Source organism: Diaporthe amygdali (genome assembly GCF_026229845.1).
Source record: "Diaporthe amygdali strain CAA958 chromosome Unknown NODE_32_length_550834_cov_65_698784, whole genome shotgun sequence".
In the NCBI taxonomy this organism is placed as follows: Eukaryota; Fungi; Ascomycota; class Sordariomycetes; order Diaporthales; family Diaporthaceae; genus Diaporthe; species Diaporthe amygdali.
Genome location: NW_026517052.1, coordinates 524,986 through 550,834, shown reverse-complemented (window position 1 = coordinate 550,834; position 25,849 = coordinate 524,986). Strand labels below are relative to the sequence as shown.

General features: G+C 52.2%; 8 protein-coding genes across 8 annotated transcripts; 4 read left to right on the top strand and 4 right to left on the bottom strand.

Annotated features, from left to right (window-relative positions):
• Positions 1 to 604: 604 nt before the first annotated feature.
• Positions 605 to 1,737, top strand: J7T55_009651 (uncharacterized protein; the record flags this gene model as incomplete). Its single annotated transcript, XM_053132731.1, has 3 exons — positions 605 to 668; positions 840 to 1,326; positions 1,386 to 1,737. 3 exons carry the CDS (start codon positions 605 to 607, stop codon positions 1,735 to 1,737), a joined length of 903 nt encoding a protein of 300 aa, XP_052989482.1.
• A 22-nt stretch (positions 1,738 to 1,759) lies between these two features.
• J7T55_009650 (uncharacterized protein) lies at positions 1,760 to 6,931 on the top strand (the record flags this gene model as incomplete). The annotated part of the gene is made up of 9 exons (XM_053132730.1): positions 1,760 to 4,210; positions 4,268 to 4,647; positions 4,736 to 5,009; positions 5,234 to 5,316; positions 5,395 to 5,413; positions 5,495 to 5,939; positions 6,022 to 6,660; positions 6,719 to 6,781; positions 6,855 to 6,931. The coding sequence occupies 9 exons, from the start codon at positions 1,760 to 1,762 to the stop codon at positions 6,929 to 6,931; spliced, it is 4,431 nt and encodes a 1,476-aa protein (XP_052989481.1).
• Positions 6,932 to 8,333: 1,402 nt separating this feature from the next.
• Positions 8,334 to 10,481, bottom strand: J7T55_009649 (uncharacterized protein; the record flags this gene model as incomplete). The annotated part of the gene is made up of 1 exon (XM_053132729.1): positions 8,334 to 10,481. One exon carries the CDS (start codon positions 10,479 to 10,481, stop codon positions 8,334 to 8,336), a length of 2,148 nt encoding a protein of 715 aa, XP_052989480.1.
• Positions 10,482 to 11,186: 705 nt separating this feature from the next.
• On the bottom strand, positions 11,187 to 12,976 carry J7T55_009648 (uncharacterized protein; the record flags this gene model as incomplete). The annotated part of the gene is made up of 5 exons (XM_053132728.1): positions 11,187 to 11,431; positions 11,503 to 12,091; positions 12,154 to 12,279; positions 12,352 to 12,618; positions 12,818 to 12,976. The coding sequence occupies 5 exons, from the start codon at positions 12,974 to 12,976 to the stop codon at positions 11,187 to 11,189; spliced, it is 1,386 nt and encodes a 461-aa protein (XP_052989479.1).
• Positions 12,977 to 13,486: 510 nt separating this feature from the next.
• On the top strand, positions 13,487 to 13,969 carry J7T55_009647 (uncharacterized protein; the record flags this gene model as incomplete). Its single annotated transcript, XM_053132726.1, has 3 exons — positions 13,487 to 13,538; positions 13,605 to 13,678; positions 13,745 to 13,969. The coding sequence occupies 3 exons, from the start codon at positions 13,487 to 13,489 to the stop codon at positions 13,967 to 13,969; spliced, it is 351 nt and encodes a 116-aa protein (XP_052989478.1).
• A 789-nt stretch (positions 13,970 to 14,758) lies between these two features.
• On the bottom strand, positions 14,759 to 15,574 carry J7T55_009646 (uncharacterized protein; the record flags this gene model as incomplete). The annotated part of the gene is made up of 1 exon (XM_053132725.1): positions 14,759 to 15,574. One exon carries the CDS (start codon positions 15,572 to 15,574, stop codon positions 14,759 to 14,761), a length of 816 nt encoding a protein of 271 aa, XP_052989477.1.
• A 751-nt stretch (positions 15,575 to 16,325) lies between these two features.
• On the top strand, positions 16,326 to 18,057 carry J7T55_009645 (uncharacterized protein; the record flags this gene model as incomplete). Its single annotated transcript, XM_053132724.1, has 2 exons — positions 16,326 to 16,836; positions 17,048 to 18,057. 2 exons carry the CDS (start codon positions 16,326 to 16,328, stop codon positions 18,055 to 18,057), a joined length of 1,521 nt encoding a protein of 506 aa, XP_052989476.1.
• Positions 18,058 to 20,430: 2,373 nt separating this feature from the next.
• Positions 20,431 to 22,371, bottom strand: J7T55_009644 (uncharacterized protein; the record flags this gene model as incomplete). Its single annotated transcript, XM_053132723.1, has 1 exon — positions 20,431 to 22,371. The coding sequence occupies one exon, from the start codon at positions 22,369 to 22,371 to the stop codon at positions 20,431 to 20,433; it is 1,941 nt and encodes a 646-aa protein (XP_052989475.1).
• Between the last annotated feature and the right edge of the window lie 3,478 nt (positions 22,372 to 25,849).

Below are 25,849 nucleotides of genomic sequence, written 5' to 3'. Positions count from 1 at the left end.
ATTCAATCTTCATCTTCACCACTGGCCTAACCATTCAATCTTTCCATTGGGACTGCTGGTGACCATACAATGGCTTGCCCGCTCCAAGTCCGGTCTCTCTTCCTTCTTCCTTCCACTACTGAACTCAATCCAAGGCTTCGTTACGAAAGCTTAAGATCCAGTATCCCGTATCAAACTCTCGAGACCCAGTTCCAGGTAAGAATACCCAAAAACATTTCCCTTGCCTGTTTGAAATCCCCTTGCCTGGTTATCGAGAAGTCAAAAGCACTTACTTGAAGCTTCCATCCATACTTGCAAACATGGGTCCATTGACAACAGAGTTGTGTGTAAGCTACCAATATCATGATACACCTCACTTGTAATCAACCAAGTCATTCCTTACACAAAAGCCAACTTCAGGACCCCAATCCCTCTACCTCAACATACTTCTGCAGTCTCTGTATGGGTTCTCTACATCACCCAAGGCCCGAACTTCACGCCTTGTATCAGATAATTCAATCAGATACACCCGTCATTCTCCGTCCTATTGCCCAATTCTATAAAAATTACATACTGAATATTATCCTTTTAGCAGCCCAAACGAGCTCCCAGAAGCTACGCCACAATGTGGTTCTTGCTTCTGTTTGCCTTGCTGCTTGCAAGCCCCATCTATGGGAACCCAAACTATGGTAAGTGTCTTAGCACCATCGCTCCACCACTCTCGATTAACAAAGTCATAGCAGATCCGGAAACCTGCTGCCTTACTTTCGTGTGCACCTGTACGGAAGTTGTAGCTATCTCAACCGTCGACATCACAGGTCTTCTTCCCAGTACTTGCACTTCATCTCGAGGCTCTGTAGTCACAGCACCATTCACTCTCACGGTGCCAGATGGCATAAGCTCTCCGGCCGACACTACATCTACTGCGACAGCCTCTGATGTTACAAACAACCCTCTCGGAAGCAAATACACTTATTTCGAGACCACCTACAAGCTGAAGACAATTGTGAAATGTGGCAGTTCAAGTACCACTTTGACAATATTATCGACCTCTGGGAGCCAGCTCAGCCAAGCTTCAATCGTGGAGTCCATGACTGGATCGCACCAAACTTCATCCGTGGGAATTGGAATTTCCCGCACGACAAACGCGACTTTTTGGCCTGATACCACTCAACAGATGCCACCCAGTGTAGTCATTGGTTCTTCCGCGCCTTCGGTGTCCCCAACCTCTTCTCTGTCGGCCACTGGGCGAAATTTATCAAGCTGCGGCCCTGTTGGAAGCTCAACTGCATCAACAGGCTTTGAAATCAGTGATCAGTCTACCTATGAACAATCTTCGACCTCGAGGTCTGTTTCAATTGATTTGAGCACCGTGTTTGCCGGATCATCAATGGCGTCGCCCTCAGCCTCATGGACTGGGAACCTGAGCTCATCGTGGAACTTCACCTTGACGCCCACACCTTTTATTTCGATGTCCAGCGTCCAGGTTTCACAGACGAGTACTCAGGTATCAACTTCGATGGGGGTCTTGACTTCGATAGCTTCCTGGACGTCGGTATCAGCTTTGTGGTCCGCCAACTTGAGCTCGTCATGGAACCTCACGATGATCCCTGCACCATCGACTTCGGACTCTACTCTCCCAGCCTCTCGAACGAGAACGATTCCAACAGCTTCTTCAAATTCGAAGTCCGTATCTGTGACAAAGGCATCCCTGACGAGTCTCTCAAGTACCTCTCTGACAGGCTCAAAATCCAGTGAAATGCTCACTCCGACAACTATCATGGGAACTATGACCACGTCTAGCTCAAGCCTTTCAACTCGTGCTTCCAGCAGTAGCAGTTCCAGTAGCACAGAGATACCGATTCCAATTCCAGTCGGTGGTTCACCAGATCCAGAGGACCCGGATCCAAACCCACCATTTCCGCCCCCGATTCCGCCCCCCGGCGGCAATCCGCCGTTTCCACCTGGTGGGAGTCCACCAGATCCAGAGGATCCGGATCCGAATCCACCAAACCCGTCTCCAAGACCTCCTCCATGGGATGACCCACCAGATCCTCCTCCAGGCGGCAATCCACCAGATCCTCCACCCGGTGGTAATCCACCAGATCCACCTGGCGGTAATCCAGACCCAGACCCTGTGCCACCAGTACCGCCCCCGAGTGGTGATCCACCAGACTCTTCTGGCGATAGTCCCGATCCAGATGATGACCCAGACGATCCTGACAACTCTGGCAGCACTCCTGACCCAGATCCAGGTGATGACCCAGACGACCCTGATGATTCCGGTAGCACTCCTGATCCAGACCCGGACGACCCTGATAACACTGGCAGTAATCCTGATCCAGATCCGGGTGATGATTCGGATGATCCAGGCGATTCCGGCACAGACCCAGACCCAGTGCCACCAGTCCCGCCAGGTCCGCCGCCAGGTCCGCCACCAGGCGTCAATCCAACCCCGACCCCGTCCGGTGTCACCACTCCCAAGCCATCTCCAACGACAGCCCCCAATCCAACCGGATCTGGAGATGGAGAGTGTACTACGAGTGCCATAGCCTCCTGTATGGAAGAGGTTCATATCTTGACAGAGTACTTTACACTGAGCAATGGTGTATCTACCTCGACTGTTGAGTCTGTCACCGAGACAGAATGTGTAACTCTGCTGACTTGTGACGGTAGTGGGACTACAATCACCACGACAACATCTTCTTCAAATTCAGAATCGCCAACTGCTACGTGTACTGCCCGGCTGATTGTCCCCCAGTATGAAGCCAAGCTGGGCGATGCTTCCTACTTCGTGCCTCTCTGCAAGAGTGGAAGCCAGACACTTTGGAGGAATGATGGAACTAATTTCAAGATGGATTGTGAAGGCGTTACCTTCTCCACTGGTGAGACCTTCAAGATTCCCACTACTCTCTCAAATGCTACCGATTCGAATTGTCATGACGTCGCAACCAACGGCATATCCATCTGCTTCTCAAAGCGCTTCCCGGGCTGGAACGCCACCGAAGACGCGGTAGTCATACCCATCGGTGATGAGAACCCCTATCCCAACATCACCGTCATTGCCAAGGCTCTTGAGACAGTTGGGGACTCTGGGGGGATCTCTACAGCAGGTTGTGGAGAGTCTGACGGCTACTCTCGAGTTGCGGCGTACTACTTCAGCAGCATACAGAGCCCACTTGAAGTTATCACTTCCAGTGATCAGAACGTCACCCAGTTCTCCAAAGACATCTCGTCGTACAGCCACAAAGTCATAAGTTCCAGTGACAACTGGCTCCCACAAGCGGACGAAATGCTACAGAACCTCGCTTGTCATATCACGAGCACTGATGGGAACTCTAGTCGGGTTGTGCGAGCTCTCAACAAACAGTCCGCCCTCCATACCGGTATCAACACTCTATTGTCCATCACTAGCGTTGAGGAGTCACAAACGGCTCTTCGCAACTTGACCAGGGATCTTTTTGACGACTATGTCTCTTACATTGGCCGCGAATCTTCAATAATTGAAGGCTGGACACAGGCATACAGGCTGTGTCATACGAAGTGGGATAAAGCCAGCCTTCTACTCCCCCAGACTCAGAAGCCCATACTTGACGACATTGATGGCTGGTATGCCAAGTACTTCATCCTTGCTAGTCCAGGCACGACAATGGATCAGCTCAGGGGGTTGGAGCACGCTTTGGGCGTGGAAGGCTCAGAAACGGCACCCGTTGATGGCAATCCGAGGTTATGGAAGGCATACTGGGCAAATTTGAACCTGGTTCAATCGACCTTACCAGATTACGCAAAGTTCATCAATTCGACACAGAGGCTTGTCTGGGATGGAAAGCCTGCAGACGAAGATGATCCATTTGCGTTTATCACTGCGAAGAATGCAAGAAAGAGTGTGAGCAGCCGTATGCCAAGCACTACAGCCAATCTGGATACGGTGTTAAGCAGGAACTTGAGAAGGCAGGATTCCCACAGCGAAGGCTCTGAAGGCGATAGCTCTGAAGGGGGCGATTCTGATGGTGATAGGTCTGGTGAAGGAGATTGGGAACCAAGGGTATACCCAGCCCCTTCAGCCAATGCGGAAACAGTCACCGACTTGGAAGAAGAGACCCACCTGAATGTGATCTCACAGCAAAAGGGGCAGGCTGACTCCAATACCGACTCTTACACGTTTGCGCCACCTGCTGGAGAGGGCTCTTGGGTGTTCATCGTCGACTCTGGCTTCGATCTCAACCACGAGGTAGTTCCGTCCATTTACATGCTTCATTGTGATTTAGCCGCTGACAGATTTTTCCAGTTCCTATTTGATGAGACGCGGGATCCTGTGGTCAAGAGAAAGGTCTTGACTTATGTCGTTCCAAATGAGAAAGTCGGCGCGCTCACCCCGGATCAAATTCAAGAAGGATGGAAAGAAGTACCTGCGACGATCAAAGACGAAGACTCGAACGGACACGGAACAGCCGTGGCGTGTGTAGCTGGTGGAACTTCTGACAAGATAGGGGTTGCCCCAAGGACTAACCTTTATCTTATCAAGTGGAAGAAATTCTACAACCGGGAGAAAGATGGGAAGACCGAGAAGATGGCAGTGTCGACCAATATGTGCCATATCGATGCGTACATGAGGATATATAACGCCTGGAAATCGAAAGACAAGAAGGGTGAAGGCATCGATCCCCAGTGAAGTGTCGTCAGTTTCAGTAGCGGTGAGTCTGCAAAATCTGATTTTGAAGAATTTCTTTTGCTCATGATCACAGGTATGACGAAGGATGATGCTTGCCTGGGAATCATGTAAGTACAACTCGTTCAGCCAGTACCTCCTGCGCAAAGCAGAACAAACGGCCACCGATCGTTTGCTGATGGAAAAGCTGGTTAGGACCAACTTTTTCGCCGAATATGACAAGATGGGAGCGACGGTGGTCTTTGCTACGTCGAACAATGGGTATAACCCAAAAACCAAGAAGCCATTTCACTACCAAGCGGATCTCCTTCCTACATCACTTGCAACGGACAATAGTCCATACATCAGCGTTGGAGGAGTAGTAAGTAACCACTTTCAGAAATTTCCCGTTATTCTGCTATGTCCTGTGGCGTATCTCTTTCCTCTTCTTTCCTTCCTTTTACCCATCCCTCTTTTTTCTCTTGAGAGAGAGAAAGAGAGACATTCAAGGTCATCCTACAAGTCAGAAGTCTCAGAAGAAGTATTGAAACACTATCAACATTGTCAGCACTTTATGAGCACGTAATAACTAAAGCTTGTTAACAGTATCACGACGGCTCCCTTTGGGAAAAGACCACCCCTCCTGGCGCTGCGCCCGGAACCGATAACTCAGATGCGACAATTTCCTTGTACGCGCAAGCTGTAGAAGTAGAAACCTGTCAAGCGAATGGAGAGCCCAGGGAGACACGATTCATATCGGGTTGTAGCATTGCCGCACCACAAGTGGTAAGTCAATTCGTCTACTATCAGCTTCATTCTAAGGGACACACCTGTGGGAACAAATCATAACTATTAGCTCCCTTACAGGCAGGCCTTGCAGCAGCACTGTTGAGTTACCCATGGCCAAAAGACGAGAACCCTTTCGATCCAGAACGTAGGCATCCTAGCATCGGGTTCCGGATGAAGACAATGCTTGCTAATGTCTACGCCTACCAACGCTTGGATCATAGCGAGATCGTAGACGAGGCTCTCGGGAACATTCCAGCATTCCCTTGGGACATTCCAAGCTATGTTCCTGTGATTTACAACAACGTCTTTGGAGACCAGAGATGCAAGGACGTCGATGGCTTCCCTAATCCCCCGCATGGAGTAGGTGTTGCCTGTCCAGGACAAGACGACAGCGGCAGCGACGGCGACGACGGCGGCGATGACGATAGCGGCGACGAAGCCGGTAGCCATGATGGAAGCGGCGACGGACCTGGCAACGGCAGCGGTGGAGGCGAGAGTGTGGGTCCTGGCGGTGACAGCACCGGTAAGTAGCCCTCAATCAATCCTCAGCCCATGGCATCGAATAGGTACCGAGAATTCCCAAAGCCTTACTGATTAAACTTTAGATACTGTGTTCTTTACGTCTGCTCCCACGTGGCTATCAAGTGGGTGGTCGAGCTTCTCGACAGTGACCCTTAGTGCCAACGAATCGAGAATTCCCACTAACGCCCCTGGGGAGTCGACGAACTCAGGGTCATCCAGCTCAACTACAGTCTTTCTGAATATCACGAGCTCCGCTTCGAGTTCGAGCACAGCTGATTCGACTGCCAAGTCGGTCTCGATTAGCCCATCTTCAACGGTCACGCAGGCCGTAACGGAATCCTCCACTTCCACCTCGACCGGGTCCTTGCCGACAGCTTCTTCTGACTCAATTTGGACTCTTTCACTGTACACACAGCCTGGATGCAGAGGGGATCGTTTCCAGTTCACTGGACTTGCCACGGGCAACCTCAGTCCTTGCATGAGCTCACCCGGCACGCTCTCGACCGACGACCCCAGCAGCATGAGCTGCACGTATGTGTCCCATGGTCATCATGGGAACGCACACGAGCAGAACTGCTCTGTGGGAGCTTGGCCGTTCCAGCCAAAGTCTTGGGCCATGACAGATGCCTTCTGCTCAGTGTTTCATGATGACACCTGCAAGCTTGACATCAAGGAACAAACTAAATACAACAGCTCTCAGAGCTGTATCAACGCTCAATCTGGTATGAAATTCAACTCAATCGGCTCCCTGAGATGCAGCGCCAACACGCCAAGCTGCAGAACCTGCATCAAGTGCCGCACCGCTTGCTTGGATCTGGTTGGGCAGGATGAAGCATATTTCCAGTAAGTTTGCTCAGGCATCCCTTTGCCAGTTTACGTCTGCACAACCGTGTGAGCTCTATCTAATCTATTTCAGGTGCGTTGATGGTTGCTGTCGGAACCGACATTGTGAGAATTGCCCCGGATACGAGTGCTGAGGACTCAGTGAGCTAATGGAGCTGGGCGAAGAACTAAGCACGCTGGCTGGAGTATGCCTGGTTGCGCACATTTAACTCTCATGAAACGATCGTTACCATAGTCTATGAATTCAGCCGCCTGATGTTTTAGCTGAGAAAAAGTTGAAGGCGATAATCCTGTAGGCATGATCGGAGCTTGAGCCCTAGAAATCCGCTTCCAGCATCACGATGATTATCTCTCAGGAAGTCTGAACGCCACAGAAGTATATTCCGGAAAAAAGAGACTCAATATATTTGAGGATAATAAGAAGTCTGTGTTATGAAAGCAGACAGCTCTCATGGTTTGCAGGCCTCCCAAATTACCATTGCTTTTCACCCCACCCGAAACCGACCACAAGCGCGCACAAGCGCCTTTGTGCACAAAGCCGATTGTGAATGGCCTACATGGCATTGAGATTATTTCAGAGGTCTTCAATTCAACAACTTCTTTTCTTCCAAGTCACGGCGAAACAGAGGCATACACACCTACATCCAGTTGTAGTGCGAACGTCGAGGTCCACCGACCGATCTCTCGGGTCTTCCCTAGCTCAAAACGGGGACACACCATGTAAGATGATTGGCTGTGAGTCCCCAACGACAGACCGTCACACATCTGATTGGGTATGTGTCTGAAGCCCACCAATGCAATGCACAATGACAGTAATTTTGCTTCGACCCGCTTCCTCCTCTCTTCTTTGCAAACCCCACATGGAAGTGGCTACCAGGATTGAGGTTCTCAGGGGATTTTAAAATACCACCGCAAAGCCCAGAGCGCATGCCACAAGGCTGTGGGCAGGGGCGACGAGCAGGAAGATACCATGCATGGAAACAAGGCTTTGATACCTTCTGCCCCTGCTGGGACCTGTCTCTGAATAAAACATCGATATAATTCATGGGTCCATATGTCAATGAATTTGCTCAATGTCCAGTGTTGCGGTCTCTGCTCAGAAATGTTTAGTCAATCCATGCATTCGCTCCCTCCCCGGCAGCATAAACGCAGAACATGTTCGGAATTGATCCTGCTCCCACCTCTGAGCGAACTTGCCGGTGAAGAATTACCTGAAGATGAAGCCCAGGATGAAGCAAGCAGAAGTCAGTCAACTCTGACTACAGAAAATAGAGAAAAGGCCACATCAGACTTCATGTCTTAATGAATCATCACGCAAAGATCGCAACAATTAGCTAAAGAAAAGAAAGAATTAGATTGGTGGAAAGGATTAATACGCCTTGCATCAGCCAAAACGATTCACAAGTGTCTTCGGAACCGGATCTGAACGTCTCCGTTGATCGGAAAGGAAAAAGGAGCAGTCACGGGAGGCAATAGAACAGTTCTTTGATCTCTCAACAGAGTTTGCTCAGCCAATCGGGCCGGCACAGGACGTTAATTCATGCAGTAATGCTCATTTATCCAAGACCTCCAAACATGCCATGATCAATTTACCGAGACGCCATCGCTCTCTGCGCCGAAAGACCTCTTTCGCCCATGCCATAGCTCCTGTGGCATCACCGTCGAGAACCCCAACGATCTGCATCGCTCCCGGCACTGCCTTCCGCACAAGTTGCCAGGCTATCAAAAACGCCTTGAACGCATAGAGAGCGACCCACGGCGGCTCAGACTCTGGCGTTAATGTTGTTTCGAGGTAGTGCAGGAACCAATCTATGTGAGGCTGTGTGGCGTGGGCAGTCTCAGCCCCGAAGAGAATCTCGCTAGAAGACGCCAAGAAGGTCGACTCCTTCAACACCGCATCCACGCTGCCCCCTACTATACCACAGGTATGTGATGGAGACCAGATCTGCAGCTCGATCATGGCCATCTCCCAAGTTGCCTCGCGTGACGCAGCAAGTAAGGAGCTAGGAGTGCCGGCCGGCGTCCGGATGCAAGGCCCAAGAGCGACCAGCGAGGACCTCAAGGGCTCTAATCTCTCTAAGCTGAGCCTCCCGGTCATCGTGGACCAGCCTGACACCTCACGGGCGCTGGATAGCAGGAACTGCGCGATGTTGATGGCTCCGTACGGGTCGAAGGATGGGAGCGATTTGATGTCTGGCTCGGGCGAGAGGATGCGACGGACTGCCTCTGCATATTGCACCGGTGGCGTGGACTGCTTCGTCACCAACTGTTGGTATGCCCACTCAGCAGCGGAGGGTGCGGCCCAGCAGTCTTCTGGGCAGGGAAGCTCGTGCTTGATCTCCAGATGCGAGAGCGAGCGAGGTATGGATAGGAACTGGTACAACATGGCATCTATCTGGTGAATGGCAAAGAGCGTCCGTTTATGTGACTCTGCCTTGATGAATTCCCCCCATAATGCTTCCAGATCTTTGGTCGCTGCAACCTCTAGTGGTGTGGGTTGCGTTAGTCCGCTGAAGCGCGCGAGGGATATTATTCGAGAGTGCATCTTGAGACCGTATGCGGAGTCTTTGCCGCAGAGATACATGATGGCACAGATCTCGAGCAGAAGGTTTGCTTGCACCATTGCGAGGTTGTGTGCAAAATCGTTGTCACTCTCCTCCTGAGTGGCAAGTAGGACGCGAGCTCGGTGGAAGCAACGCAGCGAGATGTTGCTGCCTGAACCCGCTTGGTCGCTGTGGTCAGGATCCTCGCCGTGTTGATATGCAAGACATAGCATACTGAGCACCAAGTAGGGTGTGGTCTGAGTGACATCGAAGGTCGGCCGGTGAAGAAACGGGACGAAGTGTGACACGTGTATGAAATACAAATCTAGCCCTCGTACAATCTGAGAACCTGAAGGATACCAGTCGTCTTGGATATGGGCCAGATCCCTGGGTGACAGACCATCAGGAATGTTTGTATTGCACATAACGGTGTCTGGACTGGCATCTGGTGAGGTAGTCTGCATGCGTTCCGCTGCGGGCGAAGGCATCTGAGCATGATCATAGTCAAGGACGGATGTGCCAAGTGGCATGGCAAGATCCAAGTCCGTCGTGCCGTGTGGAAAGGATGCAGTTGGTGTCGAACTGGATGCCAATAACCGCCGGCCATGGACGACATCGTCGCACACATCGTCCCCCTCAGCGCTCGTTGACAGACTGCTGGACAGAGCTATGCTTCCCGATGAGTGGCGGTATTGAAAGTTATGCTCGAGCTGACCGTGCTCATCCATGCAAGGCAGCTCAATGTTCCAAGCCGCATCGCTCAAGTCCAAGTGCATCTCCTTGTCCCATTGCTGGGAGAGCAAACCATACTGTCTCTCTGAAAGTGACGCCGAGGGTGTCTTGGCATCTTCAGATGCCTCACTACTGGAGCAGTCAAGGTCTGTGGGCGCGGCGGCTGGTGGGGTGCGGCGGGTTCTCTTTGGAGGCCATCCATCTTCTTGTTCGGGATGCTTCCTCTTCACGTGGCGAAGGCGGAGGTCCCTCCGAGAGAAGGTAGTACGACAGAAGCCGCAGGGGAAAGAGACCTTCTCGTGTGAGCGTGTGTGAAGTGCAGCATGGCGCTTGAGATTCTCCTGCCGGGTGAAACGGGTCCGACAGTCTGGGCACTGGAAAGGCTGCTGCGACTGCTCCCCTGCTACAGGCGCAACAAGAGACATGGTAGCAGCGAGATCGGTTAAGCGGTGGAATGATGGCTCATCTGGTATGGAGAATGTCGATTGAGCAGACGAAGCAAGCCGCAGCCCCGATGATTGTTTTCGTCAGGGGCTGGACATCTTTGCCGCTATGCCTCTGCTTATCTCTCATCTTACCCACATGCCAGCCCTGTCCCTGCTTTCTTCCCCGCATTCTGCATTGCTATCAATGGAGATCAACTTGCTTGCCCAGTGGGTGCCGATAGGAGGGTCTAAGGGCCGTATCAGGAGGTGTTTTCTGGGGGTGGGCACGTGTCGGATTTCCGGGGCTGTGCCGGGACTCTGGATGCGGTATCTAAGTGGGGTGGAGGCGGGCGAACGAGGGTCTCACGACCAATGACATGCTGCCCGTTACAATCTAGTCAGTCTGCCTATGGGACCCTAGCTCGGACATGCGCGCAAATATCTTTGTAGACGTCCTACGTGTCTTTGACATCCCGCCGAGAATCCCGAGATCGGGTGTCGGGCTGGGAGCACCAAGGAGCCTTCCGAGGATGTTCGTCGGAACCAATGTCGTGGAATTACGAAATTCAGTCACACCCATGCATGCAATTGTACATTGACACTGACTGATTGGTTGCTTGAAACTTCAAAATGCAGCTTTATCTTTATATACTATTTTTAGGCTGAGAAATTGACCCTTGATAATTGCAACGCTCATGTACAGTACTACACCGGCAAGACAACCTTAACACCCATGTATTCTCGTTGCATCATGAGCTTGCCGTCGACGACAACTTGGTCAGCGCCGACGCGGTTGCGCTCTGTATCCGTTGGATCTGTGGCTGTGGCAATCTGAATCTCGCGCCACTGGCTGTTTGTGGGCACAAGTTGTCCTTGCTCAGTGAGCCTCTTGAATTCCTTATAAACACCTTGTTCCTCGACACAGCCTTCTCGTTGGATGAGGGGTGAAGCTGCAAAAGGTTCATCGTGGTTAGCATATGGTCCACGTCACTTGTTCTCAAGTTCCGACAAAGATACTCACAAGCTGCAGGCGCCATGCGCAGATCACCAACGGAGCTGTTGAAGAGCACTAGAGAAAGGCGCTCTGAGTTCAGCTGATCAGCCGGTGGTGTGAAGACTCGGTGGCGAGTGGCCTTGAAGTGTCCTCCCGAGACAATCTCCAGTGTGTCACCGATGTTGATGACAAGCGCACCAGGCTTGTAGGGCACGTAGTACCATTTCTCGTCCTTTCCCCAGATCTGCAGACATGAGATAGGCACAGAGAATAGCAGGGTTGTCAGTCCGAAGTCGGTGTGGCCGTGCATTCGAAGCCCTTTGGACTTCTCGCGGGTTGACTGCTCCACAGGGCGGAAGAGTGCATGACGGAAGTAGCCTTCGCCAGTTGGGCTGCCGTGGGACTGGACGTTGTCCCAGAGGTAGTCGTCAGGCAGCTCTAGGACGCGAGAGAAAAGTGTGAGGATTCGGCGGTTGACGGACTTTGTCAAGTAGTTGCAGAAGGCCTCGATCTCGTCCATGAAGGGGTGCAGACACTTAGGAATGCGGTTAATGTCTTGCCATTCGCGGTTGTACCAGTTGAACTGCTCAATTCCATCGGGGACTGCTCGATGACGCTAGAACGATCCGGTCAGTAGGATGTTCTATAGCCGCCGGTGAAAGGATGCTATCTTCCTACCTTGAAACCATATGGATGCTTGTAGCCGGACCATCGTCCAGTATCGGGGTCGAATAGGAGGTTCTCCTTGTCTTCTTCGGTGATATTGTTGTACAGATACTGAGCCAGGGCAAACTGGCGGTGGAGCTGGGAAATGGATACTCATCAGCAACGGCGGCCTAATTTTTGAGTGGTAGTTCTGAGGTTGGATGTTCTCACCTGCTCAATAGAAATTCCATAATTTTCAAGGAACAGGAAACCATCCTCACGAATGGCTGTCTTGACCTGGTCCACTAGTCTGTTGACAACTGCTGGGTCGTCCGAGTCAAGCAAAGACAAGTCGATTGACTTCAGCTCGGCAAAATCATGCTTTTCTTGAGTGATCGGAGGAGGGTTCCATGCTGGCACGAATGCCTTGCCAGGCAGGTCAGCAGCGGGCGGGTTGAAAGGTGCGGTGGGTGCCATGGTTCGGTTTATTAAAATGATCTGTGGGAGGATGTCTGCGGGTTTGATACTGATGAAGCAATCGATGCTGCCACTTCCGGAGCAGCGTAGCCGCGTCTTATATCTTTTCACAAACTGGGCACGACTTTACTGCGATATTCCGTGTAACGACTCCAGTATCAGACGTTAAGACCACTCATGTGGGCTTCTCAGTTCGACAAGCACAATGAAACTGCGCAACCGGTTGCTGAGTGCAATCAAAACCTGTCCAGAATGGCCTGATGCCCTCGATGCTGGGTTCGCACCAGGAACAACAGCGCTCCTTGCTCTGCCTCCCATGCTCACCTGACCTCGTTCCCTGCGCGTCCTCCACGTACTGAGTGTCCTCCCTGTCCTCCATGCTGTAATCTAATCTATGGGGGTCGCCTCCTGCTCCTCCCTGTCCTCCTCCGCCTTCAAGCCGCTGCAGATCTGCTTACGCCCCAAGTGCTCCTCTGCCTTATCTGATTCATGCAGCTATACTACAGTGGAACTACTGGTTACTCAACCAATTTTGGTTGTTACGCGGTCTTCCGGAACATGGCAGACGTGGTGCTAGGTTTCGCATTACACGTAGGGTGGGAGGAGCTCCTCCCAGCCGGCCACGAACGGTTAGGCTTGGCATCGCATGTGGGTCCCAGCGTGAATCGCTTTGTAGATAGAGCTCCTCTGCCCTATCCATAATGACTATACTGACTGTTTCTGTGTTGATACTTAAAATGAATAGGATGAGGGGAAGACCAATGTATTTTTGACAAGCAAACCAAGTTACTCACATTGCACCGTTCTAACCTGCCTCCTATCTCTACCACATACCACATACCACATACCACATACCACCTCCACACATTCTTCCTTGTCAGACGCCAAAATGTCGCGCCAGCTTATTTCGAGCGAGAAGTTCCCACCCAAGCCGCACAACTGTGAGTGATTGCAAGAAAGCACAAATTTCATATGCCTCGGACATAGATAACTGATCAGCTTCAAAGGCCCTGCGGTCAAAGTGCCCGGTCTTGTGTTCCTCGCCGGCCAAACAGCGACGGGTGAGATTAAGCAAGCAACAGTGAGTTCTGTCATTATTTCAAACCTTTATTACTATTTGCTGATGATTGTCCGCCACTTCCCTCAGAGGACCGTCTTGCAAAATCTGAAGGAGGTTCTGGAGCTCTCGGGGTCATCTCTCGAACAGGTGGTCAAGTACAATGTCTACCTTGCAGACATGAAGGATTTCGCAGCTATGAACGAGGTCTACATTGACTTCCTCCCAAAGCCTATGCCATCACGCTCGTGCCTCCAAGCACTTCCTCCTGGTGACGGCACAGTCATCGAGATTGAGTGCATAGCACAGGTTTAAATTGCCAGAACTGCTTGCAAGTACAATGTGTGTTCTCTCTTCTTGAGAACTAGGTAAATAGATGGATTGGACCTTTAGCAAGAAGAAAGACTACATATCTTGTTCATAGGAATTTGATCCGCTATTCACAATTTGAAATGTGCGAGACACTATCATGATACCCATGAAATATATTTTCTCTCACTATCCTGGCCCCTTGTATCATTGTCTCATGCCTCAATTTCATATACCCATCTCATATACCCATCCTCCAAGTCGAAATCAAGAGAAGCTGGCCCAGTGACACTAGGCAAGGCAGCCCAAAAAGAGCCAAGGGACAGGGTACTCGGCCACACGAGGTACTCGACTGCTGAAGCAAGTCAGAGGTACATGGTCAGCTCAGCCCGCAAGTACACTTCTGGATGCGGTAGAGCTGATTGTCAATCAGGGACGCCTCACTTGTGCGTCCACCGCTCAGTCATTCACCGTCTGATGAGCCTGTCTGCAATACGGGGACGCTTGCCAGTTCAGGTAAGATACTCCTGCCTTGCTCGGAGCATACTAGGTTTGAAGGCTGGGCTTCTAATCACTCAATCGCCATTCGTCCCTTTCATTTCAACTGCTTGGAGCACCTGGGCAAGGGATTATTTCGCGTATTAGTGGCACTCTAGACACACTTTACATTGTGGTGGAGAATAGATACTAAGTACTTGTACAATTTTATGTAATTCTATTGCTTGGATGAGCTACAACGCTAACAAGGCAGGGAATAACGACCCCCGCGCAGTACTATCGAGGTAATTCAATTTGTCATGACCGAGCAACATCAAGCTCGGCCGTGTACCAGTTCTGTATCGCCTTCGTGTCACCTGTCATGGCGACGGTGTCATACTTTTGCCGTGCCTCCTTCGCCGCTGCACCGTTGTTCACCATGCGTCCAGCCCACTTGCCGTGTTTCCGCGCCGCCGCCACTATCTTGTCAATGGCAGCGACGAACTCTGGCTCGTCTCCGCGTGCAGGTGTGTAGCCAAGCAGGGACTGGGCGAGATCGTTGGGGCCAATGAAGACAAGGTCCACGCCAGGAACGGCGCAGATAGCCTCGACGTTCTCGACACCAGCGCGCGTCTCGATCTGAATCATGGTTATGATCGTCTCATTAGCCGATTTCATGTATTCCGGCGTCGTGAGGCCGTGGCCAATGGCGGGGAAGGCTGAGCCTTGTCCGCGCACGCCCTGCGGTGGGAACTTGGAGGACTGCACGATCTGGTTGGCCTCCTCGGCGTTGTTGATTTGAGGGACCATTATGCCGTGGGCTCCAGTGTCCAGGGCCCTCTTAATAATGTCGTGTGCAGGCCCGCGAATACGGATGATAGGCGATACTCCAAGGGCCGCGATCGCCGAGACGGAGTTGTGCATGGCTTCATCACCAATGTGACCATGCTCACAATCAATTATGACACCATCAAATCCACAGAGAGAGACAATCTGGGCCTGGCGGACTGAAGGAATGGCCATGAACGTCATCAGCGGGTACTTGCCAGCTCGGAGGCCATCAAGTAACTTGAGTCGAGAGTTCTGGATAGTAGTGGTTTGAGCGGTCGGCCAGACCGTTGTTTGTGCCGCCATGTTTCCACAGTTTGTAGGGGTACGATAAAGATTGGATGTGATGAAGTTATTGCAGCAAGGAATGTGATAGAGGTGAGTGTTGGAGTACGTATCAAAGTGTTCTTGTTTTCACCCCCTTTTTCGAAATGGTACGAGGCTGATTGGCAGATATCTCAAGGGATTGTAAATTGTGTTCCGGCTATTTAACTTGGTCTATTAGAGCTTAAACATTGCCTCTTGTCAAGTGTCCTCCATTCTACTGTCAAAAGCGCGCGTCTTGTGGCCCACGCATGGTCTCTGGGAGGAGCATTCAGGAGGAGCGCCGTCGTTTTTACGCGAGGCGAACACGTCCGCCAAAGCTGAGTGAGGAGGACAGGGTTGGCGGCTGCATGTGTCGGGAGGAGCTCCTCCCATATCTTGGGGGCCCACATGCGATTGACTAAACCAATGCTCGTGCCAAGATTTCAAGCGGGCTGCGGAAGATACCCCAGATTTGCTTGACAGATTAGAAGATAACGCCGAAAGCACACACCCCCAAATCCACAACAGCAATACGCTTATCGGCAAACAGCCTCGGGCAGCCCCAGGTTCCTGAGAGCCCGACCCTGGGCAGTATAGACCATGTTGCAGTTAAGACCATGAGAGCTCCTCACGCCATGAACCAGACAATCGCTGAGGAATTCTGTGACAAAGTTTCTTCCGTAGTTCTTCAGGGAAGCACGCAGAGTGTTCTTCTTCACATTTCTATTCACGGTGTCAATTTCTGAGTGCCATGGATGCGGACAAGAAGCTGCCCATCAGCGACGTTGGCGACGGCCAGTCGTGTGCTGAAGGCCAAATCGACGTCCGGGACACTGCATTCGCAGCTGGACGCAAGCCAGAGTCACTCGAAAACCTCGAGGATCATGAAATCGCCAGTCTCAACAAGAAGCTCGTCCGCAAGATCGACTTGCTCATCTTGCCGCCCATCGGTATATTGTATATTCTCAATTACATCGACCGTCAGAACCTCTCGGCGGCCAAGCTGCAAGGCATCACCGAGGACCTCAACATGACCACCGAGCAATTTGCGACGGCAATTTCAATCCTCTTTGTCGGCTACCTACCTTTCCAAATTCCGAGCAACCTCATCATCACAAAGATCTCTCGACCGGGCATGTACATTTGTGTTGCCGTCATCATTTGGGGTGCTATCTCGGCTGCTACGTCGGCGGTACACACTTATGGACAATTACTTGCTGTTCGGGCTATTCTTGGAATGGTCGAAGCGGTCTTCTTCCCTGGTGAGTGAAATCGATTTTCATCTCTGTCATCCTTCGTTATTTCTTTCTATAGCCTTGGTGTGTCCTATGTTGGTTGCCGCGAAGCTCGTCTTGGATAATTATGGATCTTGGGCGAGGCTGCGCCCGAAGGCTGGGTGTTTATGGTCCCTGCTCCACTTGTTTTGTGAAGAACAATACCTTCTAGCATTATTCGGTTTCTAATCCCACTTAGGTGCAATCTACTATTTGTCTGCCTGGTACACAAAGAAAGAGCTTGGAAAGCGACTCGCAGGTCTCTACATTGCACAGCAAGTCGGCAACGCTTTCGGTGGCCTTTTCGCCGCGGCTATCCTCCAACTCGACGGAGCCCACGGTATAGCAGGCTGGAAATGGCTCTTTATCATCGAAGGCAGTGCTACAGTCGGCATTGGTGCTATCTGCGCCTGCATCATGCCCGAGTTCCCTCACAACAGCCGTGTGCTCTCGCAGACCCAGCGTGACCTTGCAGTATGGCGGATTGAGTCTGAGGCTGGAGCAGCCGAGGGCAACGAGGACGAGGGTACGATGAGCGGATTCGTAAAAGCCCTCTCTGACCCTAAGCTGCTGCTCCTTATTTTCTGCAACCTGCTGTCTCAAGGACAGGGCTCTATTGCGAATTACTTTCCAACTCTCGTTGCTGCCCTCGGCTATTCCGGAACCATCAGCTTGCTCCTCACCGCGCCTCCTTACATTCTCGCTGGCTTTGTCTACTACGGGATCACGTTCTACTCCGACCGCAAGAATACGGTGTACCCGATAATTATCGCGTGCATCACAATTGCAACAGGCATGTACATCATCCCAATGGCTACCGAGAACGTTGGGGCGCGGTACTTCTCCATGATGATCTTGCCATTCGCATCTGTGGGCCCTCAGATTCTTCTGTACAAGACGATGAATCTTCACCTTGCAAGACCCGTCTCCAAGCGCGCGGCAGCTTCTGCCCTGATCAACGCCATTGGTGGCACATCGAACATCTGGACTTCATACTTGTATTATGCGCCACCACATTTTTACGCTGCTTTCGGTGCCCTCATGGGTTGTGCCGTGTTATTTGCAGTCACCATTACCGTCTACCGATGGCTGGTGCTTCGCGAGAACAGACGACTGGACTCGGGCGACCCGGCTGAGATTGCCAAAGCTATCAAGGGTGGTGTGACGCAGGAAATGGTCTCTCTCGGTTGGCGATACGAGATGTATTAAATTTGGTGGGAAAGAGAACAGTGTAACTACTGAGCTTCATCATCTTGTACAAATCAAGCCTGAATGCTTTCAATCGAACTCTAGCGTATTTCTGGTTGTTGCAATGTACATTTGCAATATCACTGTGCTGCATGTATCAACAAGAATTCAATCATCCAGTTGCAAAGGGTGGTCTACCTGTTGTAACAGTCTAGAAATGTTTGCGAGACACAGGAGCCTAGTTTTCGTTTTTCTTGTCCGTGAACAAGCTTCCCAGACAATTCAAGACAGCTCGAATCCGGCAATATAGCCGATCAGGCTGGCAAATGTAGTCTCCACGTGTCATTATCTTATGACCAGCACTTCTTACAAAGCAATATTCCACGCTGGCGATTCTCCCAGCCTGGGCGTGCGTGGACAATTCGGAGTCCTGAAAATTTGGAATATTTCGAATATTGATTGCATTGTTAACCACTGCTCTATATCTATTGTAAAGCTTTGTTCCATATTGACAATCCCATTATGTTTAGGACTTGATCAATCCATCCTGCTGGGCTAGTCATTGAAAGTGGGCCCTGACCAGCCAATCCATGATGATTTAGTAATTTATCTCTTGTTCAATATCTATGACTTTTGAGTGATTTTATAGTGAAGTTCTTATCATGAAACCATACGAGTGTGTGTAGATGCGCACACACTCTGAAGTTCTACGTGAGTGAAGTCTACGCCAGAGCAGCTCGTCATTATATTGAATTTGTTCTAATTGGCAGTAAACTCAAGCCAGTTATACATTGAGCCTTTGCACATTTTTGTCTTAGGAGCAGTATATTCGAACGACAATAGAAGATGAGTGTATAATATCACTGCAGCTGTTATGAACTACTCTACTGGGACTAGATCGGACTTTCGATCATTTCATGATAGTAAAGTGTTGTACGGGAGAGACGAGGGGAGGGGGGGCAAATCTCACCGTATCGGAAACATATCGCTTCGGGTCTACCTGGGTATAATTAATGAAAGATGCTATCAGATGCAATTCAAACGAATGTCCAAGTCACTGTTAGTATACTGTGTCGTAATTGTCTTGAGGCACTAAATCTTAGAACTTGGGTCATACTGCAGATACGATTGATTGGCAGCAGTTTGGATGCTCTTTGAGTGTTCTCATGCAAAAGGGTCTTGTGAAGCGACACCACACCGAGGCGCCAGCCAATGCTGCGACTTCGTTCATGGACAATCCCCCAAAAGTCGATGCCAAAGTAAACGTCGATGGCAACGACCTCAATCCCGCCACAAAGGCCCCCACCCCAGCCTGAAACCGTCAATACTACGGTACAACAAGGACGCCAACTCATCACCTGACCTCACTCACCCCCGACCAGAGCAAACAGAAAAACTCAAGACCTGGGGCATCGAGCCAATCCTCGCCAACCCGGCATCGGCATGTCCAGCCTGACCGTTGCGTCCGCCAGATGGGGATGTAATGGCACAGTGGCACAGCAGACCTGGGCGCAGTCAGTCAGTCAGTCCTGCATGGTACGCAGAGTTCAACGGACACGTCGTGTCCAGTGCAGCAGCACACTTGTGGAACTCACGCGCCCCCCAGCCCACCTCCAGACATGCTTGTAGACGTGTTACGGCATTCCTGGGTGGGACGATCAGCACAGTTCGGTCAGCCAGATGAGGGAACGCCATGGTGGATCCTGATGGGCGATTGAAGACATGTTGTAGCGTTACACATATACCGTCACAGTGGAGATGATAGCAAAGGTGTACACCGCGCTACGAGTCGGCAATGCCACGTCTTGCAAACTCGAGGCAGCAACAGGTCAGCCATCAACCAGCCTTTGTGCGAGTCTCGTGCAGTCACGTGCGAAGAATGTCATGATGGTTTTGAGTGGGTAACTTCTGGTATTGTGTGAGTGATGGTGTGGAGATATCTAATACACAGAAAGCGAGTTGGGCAAGATCGTTTTGCCTCTTCTACTCCAGTCTCCCATATAGTATGCTTGCTGGTGTTTTGAGCCGGTCTCTCTCCCGTGATTTCCAAGGTGCCTCGAGTTCGCCGCTGCGCCGCCTTTCCCATAACTGACTTGTTTTTGTGGTGTTTTCCAACCAAAACAGATGTAAAAAGAGATAAAATACCAAAACTCCCAATGCTGAGCAATATTTGAATCCTCAACCCCATACGCGATGCAGTTTACGACGAGCCTTTCCTCCCCAAGAAACGAACTAGAAATGCAACTCCCAGAGCGGCAAACACGAGGCGCGAACCCTTCGGAGATGTAAAAGAGAGAGAGAGAGAGACCCAGCAGCACACTAATCCAACCGTTAAGATGGTGGAAAGATGAGAAAAAGAGACAGTGATAACCCAACTACAAGTGGTGAAGCCGGCTACGCCGGGCTAGCACCAACCCACTCGAGGCGCTTCTCAGAGCGCCAGTTCCAATTGAAGTCTCGCCCTTTGTTCTTGCTCCAAGGACATTCTTTGACCCGTTCCCGGGGCTGATGTTTGTTGTTCATCCCGTGGCTGTGATGGTTGGCGAGCGTGAAATTATTGTGCGTGAAATTGTTGTGATGTGTTGAACCATCAACACCGAAGACCCCTTGGCCAAAGAAGTTTCCGGCCTGGTGACCAGTCTTCAAGGTGAAGTCTGGCTTGGGCATGGATTCGCGAGTGCCCGTGTATGCGCGGCGCTTCTCTCCAAGCTTGGCCCACTTGTCCATAGATCCTTGCTTCTGCTGAGGAGGCGATTGACGATGTAGGTCGTGAGACTTGACCGGACTGACATCTTGGAACAAGAAACTGTCTGGCAGGTCTCCATCCATGTCGATGGCGTCTTCAATAGAGACTCGAGGCTTAGCGTTGATGACGGACGACTTGACGTTCGGCGACAAGCCCTGCCGGGGCGTGTCGTCGTCGTCCTTGCTGTCTTCACTCCAAGTCCTGGAATTCATCCTCTTGAGAGCTCGAAGCTGGCGAGCCCGCTCCTCCTCTTGGTGCTCTTCCTCCTCTTCCTCCCAGAGGTCGCTCCAGCTCTTGGACACGGCACCCTTGTCGCCAAAGACCATGGACATAGCTGGCACATTGCGAGGCTTGGACATGGTGATTGGCAGGGAGCCAGCCATCGGCGACACCTTTGCAGCTGGCTTCAACATCTGTCTGTTGATGTTGAGAGACTGCATGGAAGTGGGAAAGCTCGAGTCCATGATGGAGGAAATGGATGGGGTCTGGGTGGAGAACCAATCGGTCGTAGCCGCAGACTTGGAGAACAAGTCTTCGGTGTAGCTCTCGTCGTCCGGGATGGCGCTCAACTGGCGGATAGGTAGCAAAGAACTGGTCGTGTGTAGTGCCTTGGCCCAAGGGAATGCACCAGTGTCTGCCATGGGACTCTGGATCGACGGCGTGCGCAGCGGCTCCCGGTTTGCCGACGCAATGTTGGCATGGGAGGAGCAGAACTCATCATCATCCTCCTCGAGGGTGGTGAAGCTCACGACACGGTTCAGCGCGCGGCGAGCTCCGACCAGTGACCTCTTGCTTGGATCCATGTTCATACACTCGACAATGACCTCGTAGGTATCCTGAGACATCGCGGGAAAGACGTCAAAAAGGGACTGCTTGTCACGGGAAAAATCCAGGAACAATGGGTCGGACTCAGTCGGGGTGGTGAAGGGGTTGCGGGAGAAGAGGATGTTGAGCAGGCAGACACCGATGGCCCAGATGTCAGCCTGGGCAGGAGAGTACCCAGCACCGGCTGAGTCGTACTGCTCCGGTGACATGTACCGATCGCTGCCCACACCAGTCTCGTACGTCCACTTATCGGTGGTGGCCAGCCCGAAGTCGCCCAGCTTCATTGATCCGTCCTTGGCGAGGAAGATGTTCTCTGGCTTGATGTCCCGGTGGTAGACACCCTTCGAGTGGATGTAGGCAACAGCGTCGACAAGCTCCAACATGAAGCGCCGGACATGTTCGGTCTCAAGGGGTCCTTGATCAACACGGATGGCCTCATAAAGATCACCTTGCTGGCAGAACTCGAGGACCAGGTACATGTGGGCATCTGTCTCGAAGGAGTGGACCAAGTTGACAATGTTGGGGTGGCCGCCGAGGTGCTGGTGGAGAGTGAGCTCCTCCGACTTGTCATCGATTGCGAACTCTAGGCCGGCATCATCGGCAGCCGCCTTCTTCGTCAGGCACTTGATAGCCACGACGTCCCCAGTGACAAGGTCTCTAGCTTTAAAAACCATGCCGAAGGATCCATGGTTGAGTGGTGAGATGGTTTCATATCGACCACCCAGGACAACGCCGCCGGTAAACTCGTCTCGCAAGCATTCCATTGCCGTCAAAAAAAGAGTATCAGAAAATTAGAAGAGATGTAAATTGCAAATTAACAAGGCCGCGTGGTGACAAAAATCTCCGGAATGCTTTTGTCGAGAGCCCTAGGCCAGTCTATGTCGATGAAGAATGATGATGTTGCCTAGCGTTTTTGGATCCACAATGAATAGTTTACCAGTTGTGTACAGCGTAACAGAGTCGAATGGGATTTGCGGCGGAAGGTGCGGTTGCCTGAAGGCGGAAAGTCGTAGGTAGGAAGGTGCAAAGGTGGCAGAAGGCGATGTACAGAACGCGAGGTGGAAAACAAAAGCAACTCCAGATTCGTTCAACTTCGGAGGCTCATCGATGGGTATTTCGGTTGGTCAAAACAAATGGAAAAACAGATAGCTTGAATGGTGCTGATTGTGTCGGTCGACAGTGCCCAGTTGAGCAGAGGCAACAAAAGGAAGGTCGTCAAATGTGCATTGAAAAGATGTATTGTTGGATAAAGAGCGACGTGGTTTGGGTAAAGTCCGTTCAGCGGTGGGGGGTAGTTTGGGCGAGTGAGTCGAGGGATGACAGTGCTGTGTCCTTAAAGATACAGCAAGGTCGTCCCGACGGCGATGAGGTGGTTTCCACGGAGGGAGGTCGTGGAGGGCGGCGGCAAGGGGTGGTGAAGATGACGAGGTCCAGACACGAGGTGTGAGTAATCGTTGAGGCACGGCACTGCCGTCAAGGAAAGCGGACCTCGGGTGCTGGGAGGACCCTGGGATTGAGTGGGTAACGGTTGAGAGAGTTGTTGGCACTTATCCAAGCACCGGTGCCAAAGAAGTCGTTATCATCCGGGGGTGGGTTTTGTACGGAACAGGCAGGCGAAGAGATGACTCTTCAAACCTTCCTCGTTCAACAGCAAACGTCCCGCTATGCTCTCCCGAAAGACGTGCGGATCACGTAGGTCGATTCGCGAGCAACGTTTGAGATGACGTGGTCCGCGGTGGAGAGGTGACCAGATTATCGCCTGGGGGTGTGGTGCACTGCGGAAACAGGCACGAGAGCGTTGGTCGAGTGTCTTCGGAGCTGATGCACAGGCAGTTGCGGTAGGCAACACAGAGCGGGCGTGCAAATGACTTCGAGACAGGTCAAGGTCGGGTCGGTGGTCGTCGAGGTCGGTGGTCCGAGGCCGAGTGTGAGAGCTGATTGCTGAACGAGTCACAGAGGGCACTTGGCGGATGAGACCGACGTCACAGTGTTCCTTGATCAGGGGGGTCGGATGGCTTGATCGATCGAGGTGATGTTTCGATGGCTATCGACTGGAACAATTGGCTTGCAAGGAGGTTGACTGGACTTTGACTTGACGTGGGAAGAGGGGGCTGTGGACGGGAAAGACGAAGGGCTGGTAGAGGGGGAATGGCGATGTGAAGTAGGGAGAGATAGGATAGAGAGAGGAGGTTGGGTGAGTCGAAACGAAGATGGCGGTGGAGGGATCAAGTGACGGGAAGAAGAAGGTAGAAGAAGATTGGTCGACCTAAGTGCTGGGTGCGCAAGTGTGAGTGTGAGTGCGAGTGAGCGAGCCGTGAGCTGCGCAGCGGAACGCCTGGGGGAGGTGTGAGGACAAGAACGAGAACGACAAGGACAAGGAACAGGGACGGGGCCAGGGCCAGGCGCCAAGGAGCAGGAAGTGTATGTATCTATGCAGCAAGAGGGAAGCCAGTGCCAGTGCCAGAGCCCAGAGGAAGAAGGGAGCGTGGGTGGGTTGGAGGGGTGTGTGTGTTGGGGGGGTGTGGGTGTGTGGGTGTACCGGTATCCAGGCGAGACGGAGGGCGTGCGCGTGTGTGTGTGGACGTTCGCCTAGCAATAGAAACCGAAGGAAACGGATGGCTCACTCCAGCAGCTTCTGGGGTGATGAAAGGAAAAGAGTCAGACCTGGAGGTGAGATTAGCAATCTCGTCTGGGGTCCGTCCTGGTAGACGGCGGCAGGGGTGGCTGCAAGCGTCAGGCCTAGGACTTATCGCGTGGTCACAGTGCCCACAGTGCGCCATGCATCCCATCTGCCGCTGTGGGCAGATCGGGCTGTGTTGCTCGGCCACGTCCTGGCCCAGTCTGCCAGTCACTGGCAATGCACAACAGCGACAACACTCCAGCAGGCGGGCTAGTCCAGCCAGTCATCCATAGTGGTTTGGCCAGTCTGCCCGTGTCTGCCAGCCTGGATGTTGACTTGGTCGATGGCACAGTGTCCCTGGGCAAGCTTGGAACACCGCCCAAGACATCGCTACTGTGCCGTGGGAGATCTGCACTGGGTGTGACCGGGCCCAGAGATGACGAGCGAGCTCGCCTTTCTTCTGTCTGGCTGGCTGGCTGGCTGTCTCTCTCTGGCTGTCTCTGGCAGGGGAGCCTGGGGGAGGGCGGTAAATTGAACTGCCATCACCATCGACAGGCGGAATAGCACGTCAGGAGCCCACGCTTGGACTGTGTGAATCCGGTAGATGAGGACCATGCAAGTACCTGGCCGCATGCGCATCGCCCTGTGGCGAGCGTTGGTATTCTTGGAAAAGCGGGCTATCAGGAAACAAGGAATGGGCCTGGGATGCTGGGACGCTGGGGGGCCGTGGGGACAGATCGGGCTAGCTCCCCTCGACGTCCAACTCCGTCCGGGCTGGCCCCTCTAGCCTCGTTGGGAGTCACACCCTTTGAGCCTGTTGACCTTGGCCTGCCTTGTTCGGGGTTGGTCAGGAGGACGCCGCAGTAGGCAGATGCACCGTGTACAAGTTGCAGCTGTCCTGCATTGGCCCTGCGTCTGCTATCGCTTTCACCGCCAGTTACCTGCTGCCCGCGTACTGCTGAGGCCACCAGAAACGGCATCGAGACCACGGCTTGGAGTATCGTCCGGACCAGATTGCGCGAGGCTGGGCCTATCTATGCTCAACCCTCGCGGCATGGCCTCCAGGTATCGCGTGCGCCCCCCGTTCTTGTCCCTGCAGATCAAGGACAGCAAAGAAGCCACGTTATCCGGATCCTCTTTGGCTTGCTCTGGCTCTCGGCTGTCTGGGGGCCTAGGGGACCAAAGATGAGAGGGAGCAATGGGGAGCTCACATCCCCCACCACTTATGCCCCCATGCAATTCCGTTTCACTTCGGTCGGCACGCCCCCCTTATTGGTTGAAGCTCAGGTACTCCTTTTCCACTGCATGCGTTCCAACCGCTTGAACATGACCACTAAGGCGGGAGCTGCTCTGTCAGCCGTCTCAGATAGAGATTGCCGATAGCAACAAGGTTGGAATTCCGTGATGATACGATTTGAGACCGCCGAACTGTCTTTCCATGCGTGTGTGTGCATGGCGGATGGATGGAATGACCATTGACCAGAGACAACAAGGCAGCACGAGTTGGCCAGGCGTTGCAACAACAAACACAGAGGGTAGTTCGCAGTACGTCACCGGCAGTCCGAGAATAATAATAACAGGTGGCTGAATTCAATCTCCATCAATGCACTTCCAGGCGCAGG